This window comes from Oncorhynchus mykiss, chromosome 7 (assembly GCF_057628025.1).
Source record: "Oncorhynchus mykiss isolate SJ-2025 chromosome 7, ASM5762802v1, whole genome shotgun sequence".
Taxonomy (NCBI): Eukaryota; Metazoa; Chordata; class Actinopteri; order Salmoniformes; family Salmonidae; genus Oncorhynchus; species Oncorhynchus mykiss.
In genome coordinates, this window is record NC_143028.1 from 67,094,157 (window position 1) to 67,100,585 (window position 6,429).

General features: G+C 40.6%; 1 protein-coding gene across 1 annotated transcript; it reads right to left on the reverse strand.

Annotated features, from left to right (window-relative positions):
• Nucleotides 1-1,123: 1,123 nt before the first annotated feature.
• Nucleotides 1,124-4,796, reverse strand: mlnl (motilin-like). The gene is made up of 5 exons (XM_036984493.2): nt 4,699-4,796; nt 4,201-4,331; nt 3,405-3,512; nt 3,111-3,219; nt 1,124-1,255 (listed from the first exon to the last, which is right to left on the reverse strand). Exons 2-5 carry the CDS (start codon nt 4,318-4,320, stop codon nt 1,248-1,250), a joined length of 345 nt encoding a protein of 114 aa, XP_036840388.2. The 5' UTR covers nt 4,321-4,331; nt 4,699-4,796; the 3' UTR covers nt 1,124-1,247.
• Nucleotides 4,797-6,429: the final 1,633 nt, after the last annotated feature.

The following is a 6,429-nucleotide window of genomic DNA, read 5'->3' on the forward strand; positions in this document are numbered from 1 at the left end:
CAGTTTTTGATATGTTAAAAAAGTTTGAAATATCCAATAAATGTCGTTCCACTTCATGATTGTGTCCCACTTGTTGTTGATTCTTCACAAAAAAATACAGTTTTATATCTTTATGTTTGAAGCCTGAAATGTGGCAAAAGGTTGCAAAGTTCAAGGGGGCCGAATACTTTCGCAAGGCACTGTAAATACACAGTATTTAATGGGGAATGGGGAAGAAGGGCGACAAGGACAGGTGAAACAGATCAGGGTGTGACAATTTCTTGAACTGCATTGTTGGGTAAGGGTAAGGGCTTGTAAGTAAGCATTTCACGGTAAGGTCTACCTGTTGAATCCGGCACGTGACAAATAAAATTTGATATGATTAGATGTTAGCGATGCAGAAAAATGTACCGTTTTTACATAGAATTAAGCATAATGATAATGGCTCTAGATTGCAGGAAAAAGCTGTTTCAAATGCTAAATACTCCAACCTCCAATGCCCTCCGGCCATCCTCAAATACTCACTCTCTCTCTCTCTCTCTCTCTCTCTCTCTCTCTGTCTGTCTGTCTGTCTGTCTGTCTGTCTGTCTGTCTGTCTGTCTGTCTGTCTGTCTGTCTGTCTGTCTGTCTGTCTGTCTGTCTGTCTGTCTGTCTGTCTGTCTTTCTGTCTGTCTGTCTGTCTGTCTGTCTGTCTGTCTGTCTGTCTGTCTGTCTGTCTGTCTGTCTGTGTCTGTGTGTGTGTGTGTGTGTGTGTGTGTGTGTGTGTGTGTGTGTGTGTGTGTGTGTGTGTGTGTGTGTCCTAGTGGTTGGGCCAGTAACCGAGAGGTTGCTGGTCTGAATCCCCAAGCCGAATAGGTGAAAAATCTGTTGATGTGCTCAAGCAAGGCACTCAGCCCTAATTGCTCCTATAAGTTGCTCTGGATATGAGTATCTGCTAAATAGCGTAAATGTATGTGCTCGTGTGTGTGCTCATGCGTGCACATTTGTGCATGCTTATGTGTAAAGCAGAGAGAATGTTGTCAATTAACTCACTACCAGCAATGAGTGGTTGTTTCTTTACATTACATAGACACTGCAATCTAGAATGTAGGGTATGTAAGTGTGACATATATGGATATACAGCAATTTCACAAGACAAGCAAAGTAATGTTGAAATTATTGTTTCCCTTTATTCATATCATTGACACATAACAAGCTATCTGTGCATGTATTCCTGGTCAATTATAGTATACTGGCACCTTTGATGTTTCCTGTGGTCTTATGTCTCCTCATTTGGCTGGGAAAAAGATAGACGAGAGAGAGAAAGAGAAAAGGAACGGAAAGAGACAGAGAGAGAGAACGTGAGAGGGAGAGATAGTACAAATTTGTAAGAGCCTCTCAACTTTAAGCACTGTATACCTGATTTGTGTTTTTACCTGATTTTGTACCTGAAGTTTTTTGCAAGGTTGGAGACATTAAAACTCGTTGTTCAACCACTCCACAAATGTCTTGTTAACAAACTATTCTTTTGGCAAGTTGGTTAGGACATCTACTTTGTGCATGACACAAGTCATTTTCCAACAATTGTTTACAGACAGATTATTTGTCTTGATGTCAGCTTTATTTGTCTTGATGTCAGCTTTGCACACTTTGGCATTCTCTCAACCAGCTTCATGAGGTAGTCACCTGGAATGCATTTCAATTAACAGGTGTGCATTGTTAAAAGTTAATTTGTGGAATGTCTTTCCTTCTTAATGCGTTTAAGCCAATCAGTTGTGTTATAACAAGGTAGGGGTGGTATACAGAAGATAGCCCTATTTGGTAAAATACCAAGTACATATTATGGCAAGAACAGCTCAAATAAGCAAAGAGAAATGACAGTCCATCATTACTTTAAGACATGAAGGTCAGTCAATCTGGAAAATGTAAAGAACTTTGAAAGTTTCTTCAAGTGCAGTCGCAAAAACCATCAAGAGCTATGATGAAACTGGCTCTCATGAGGACAGCCACAGGAAAGGAACACCAAGAGTTACCTCTGCTGAAGAGGATAAGTTCATTAGAGTTACCAGCCTCAGAAATTGGCAATTAACTGCACCTCATATTGCAGCCCAAATAAACACTTTACAGAGTTCAAGTAACAGACACATCTCAACATCAACTGTTCAGAGGAGACTACGTGAATCAGGCCTTCGTGGTCAAATTGCTGCAAAGAAACCACTACCAAAGGACACCAATAAGAAGAAGAGATTTGCTTGGGCCAAGAAACACAAGTAATGGACATTAGACTGGTGGAAATCTGTCCTTTGGTCTGATGAGTCCAAATTTGAGAATTTTGGTTCCAACCGCTGTGTCTTTGTGAGACGCAGAGTAGGTGAATGGATGATCTCTGTATGTGTGGTTCCCCCCGTGAAGCATGGCGGTGTGATGGTGGAGGATGCTTTGCTGGTGACACTGTTTGTGATATATTTAGAATTCAAGGCACACTTAACCAGCAAGGCTACCACAGCAACGATACACCATCCCATCTGGTTTGCGCTTAGTGGGACTATCATTTGTTTTTCAACGGGGCAATGACTCAACACACCTCCAGGCTATGTGAGGGCTATTTGACCAAGAAGGAGAGTGATGGAGTGCTGCATCAAATGACCTGGCCCCCATAATCACCTGACCTCAACCCAATTGAGAAGGTTTGGGATGAGTTGGACCGCAGAGTGAAGGAAAAGCAGCCAACAAGTGCTCAGCATATGTGGGAACTCCTTCAAGCATTCCAGGTGACTACCTCATGAAGCTGGTTGTAAGAATGTCAAGTGTGTGCAAAGATGTCATCAAGGCAAAAGTTTAACCACCTTGTGCTTGATGACAGCTTTGAATAATCTAAAATATATTTTGATTTGTTTAACACTTTTTTGGTTACTACATGATTCCATATGTGTTATTTAATAATTGTGATGTCTTCACTATTATTGTACAATGTAGAAAATAGACAAAAATTCAGAAAAACCCTTGAATGAGTAGGAGTGTCCAAACTTTTGACTGGTACTGTATGCAGTTGAACCAGGCTGTAAATGTCCTGTAATCACCCATGATGACAGACAGTTGTGGCTGTTATGTGCATCTAATTTCATGTGTTATATCTCTATGGTCATGGGTACCTTTCTTCTCTGCCTGCTCCACCATTTCATGGATGATGTCTTCCAGCACGGGGGCCACATGCTCCAGCTGTTTGGCTGTCAGTCGAACACTTATCTCCACTGTCTTCCCCTGTCCACACACATTTATTAGACTTTTATAACACAAAATAGTCAACAACAAAAAACATTGTGTGTGTGTGTGTGTGTGTGTGTGTGTGTGTGTGTGTGCGTGTGCGTGTGCGTGTGCGTGTGTGTGTGTGTGTGTGTGTGTGTGTGTGTGTGTGTGTGTGTGTGTGTGTGTGTGTGTGTACTTACAGGAGTTCCACCATCGTCCTCAGGAAGCTGTTGGATGGTGACATCCTGAAACTGTCCATCCTCTGACCGAGGCTCCATGTCCTTCCTCCCCAACTTATTCTGTAGGGCCTAAACACATACACACGTATTTTCAAATAATGTGTCTGAATCAACTACTTCTATTGGAAGTATTTTAAAGCATTTTCAAATAATTTCTGGAAAAAACCTACTGTTTGAAAACATTTGTAAATACTTATATCAAATACCAAATAGACATGGGTTCAAATGCATGGGAGTATTTATTTGAGTATTTTTTTTAGATATTCCAATATTCAACTACTTGTTTTCAAATCAAAAATATCAAAATACTTACTTTCAAATGTCTTTGAATACCCTAAATAGTATTTGAACCCAGGTCTGACACAGATTGTGTAGAACAGACATGCCTCAGCTTTAGAAATCATATCAGCTCTGGTCATGGCATTTTCATCTGCAAAATACAGTACCGTGCACCCTTCTTAACGTGACACTGGTATTTTCCCACTGGGCACAGTTCAACATCGAGTTTTCATTTACATTTGGTTGAGTTGTCAACTAACATGAAATCAACTAAAAATGTCACCCTGTCATTGGTTTTAGGTTAGAAAAAAAGGCCAAATTCCCTGATGTCGAGGACTTTTTGCAAATCCAATCCGTTTTCCACGTTGATTCAACATCATCACATTGTTTGGTTAATTCAACCAGTTTTTTCCCAATGGGTTGGCTGTTTTGTTTACCTCTGTCCCCCCCTTCCTGTGACTCACTTCACGCTTCTCACCTTCATCTCCCTCATCTCTTTGGGGCTGAAGAAGGAGAAGTGTCCCTCTGCCCGTTCATGCAGCATGGCCACCAGACACACCAGCACCACACAGCCCGTCATCGCTTCACGCATGGTCATCCTGCTTAGTCCTGTCCAATACAAACATGTTTGCACGATGTTGTTTGACCATTAAAGAATAATGATGCTGACCAAGACAATTGACTTGTGTAATGTAAACATCATGTAATGAAAGTAAACTGATTGCACAGATGGCTGCTCACACAAACACTCAAGCACAAGCACGTACAAATGCACAGGCACACAAAAAACACACACACGGTGAGTAAACTCCTTAATAAATAAATACATAAAGACAAACAGAAAATGAGACTGACAGAGACAGAGATAGATAAAGACAGACAGACAGACAAACAGACAGAAAAAGAGAGACCAACAGAGAAAGAGAGACAGACAGAGACAGACAGATCCATATCGCCAACTTGTTGAACTACCCACTCTGTTTCCCTGTGTGAGTCCCTGCTGGTGATGAGCTAACTGGCTGCTGGCTGTGTCCTGTTGTTCTGTCACCCTGCTAGAGACCCTGCTCTTTATATGGATCCACATCCTCATCCCTCAGTCTCTTTTACTGTCCCCTCTGACATCTGCTCCTCAACAGATCTACCAGCCACTCTCCTCCAGCTCCCGGAAACACAGGCATGTCTTAATGGGAATGGGCTGCCTTTCTTCTTGAATCAAATGAAATCAAAGTTTATTTGTCACGTGCGCCGAATACAACAGGTGTAGTAGACCTTACAGTGAAATGCTTACTTACAGGCTCTAACCAACAGTGCAACTTCTAAGTTTTAAAAAAAGGCTTAGGTGAACAATAGGTAAGTAAAGAAATAAAAACAACAGTAAAAAGACAGTGAAAAATAACAGTAGCAAAGGGGGTTACTGTGGAAAAAAGTAGAATAATAATAGGATTTATTATGTGTTTACAGTACTATTTCCCTTGTTATTGTCTTACTGCTAGATAATGTTAGAGCACAGACAATTCTGATTAAAGAGGACGTTTTGAGAGAGAAAATTCTATGCCAAATGTACATGCTGTTTTTGACTATGTTTGTTTGTGTGTGCACATGTATGTGTGTGTGGGGGGTATGGGGGCTGCTTCAGTTATAGCCAATAATACATTCTCAGCTCTTCAGTAATATCCTGTCTACCGTGACATTTATGACCTGGCATTGTAACACTCAGCTACACACATGGCACCACATACATTAATTTCTTGGTAACAGGTTACCGTGGATGGCTTTTACCATACCGTTTCCTGCTGTAACACTTCACTTGTTTACTATTTAATCAATCATTCTTGCATGGTATTTTAGAAAAAACATTTTAGATATCCTTCATGTGACGTGGACCTTGTCTAAATGGACTGTAGATGGACATAATAAATTCATAGAGATAAATGTCAAATGTGTTTAAAGTGACTGGTCTTTGTTGTAGGCTATCCTTTGCTTGTTCTGACAGTGTTGTAACTTTCTCTATTTATTTTTATGCAATAAGCGTGATTGACTGAGCATGAGGAAACCTTTAATATCTAGATTTGGCCAGTTACATTTTTTTGTTGAGTGGTTAGGGACAGGTTGAAATTTACTGGGGGGAGGGATGGACCAAAATAGGAGAGGGGTTGTCAAACTTAAAAATGTTTGCTTTGAGGAGAGTTGTGTTTTTTTTATTGGGCACAGGGGAGGGTAGTGACCAATAAAACAAAGGTTTGCTATTGTGTAGCTATTATTAAGCTTTAGCTACCGCAGGCCTATGAAATGAAGGCAGTGCGCCCTGGCGGTCTACTGCCTCCGACAGGTGAGGTGAGTTGAAGAAGACTGTTTCAGGCCTACCAGAGTTAATCCTATAATCTAAAAATATAATGCTTATCTTTATACAAAATATTCTGATCGAACATTAACAAATTAGCCTCCTTCTGTATATCCATATCTGAATAGCAGACGCAATAGCCATCTGTCATAAAGAAATTAATGTCGTGTCATAGCACTCCACCAGCATACCTGTTTCTCTCGCTTTCTCTCTGGGGTTAGGACGAAGCTTCTGTTCCTTACATACAGTTGAAGTTGGAAGTTTACATACACCTTAGCCAAACACATTTAATCCCAGTTTTTCACAATTCCTGACATTTAATCCAAGTACAAATTCTCTGTCTTAGGTCAGTTAGGATCACCACTT

Bases quoted from the DNA above. Each gene is read 5' to 3' on its own strand.
- mlnl (XM_036984493.2), bottom strand. From the start codon at position 4,320: ATGACCATGCGTGAAGCGATGACGGGCTGTGTGGTGCTGGTGTGTCTG. The intron at 3,513-4,200 runs GTGAGAAGCGTG...GTATGTGTTTAG, and splicing joins AAGAGATGAGGGAGATGAAG to GCCCTACAGAATAAGTTGGG. The intron at 3,220-3,404 runs GTAAGTACACAC...GTGTGTGGACAG, and splicing joins AGGACGATGGTGGAACTCCT to GGGAAGACAGTGGAGATAAG.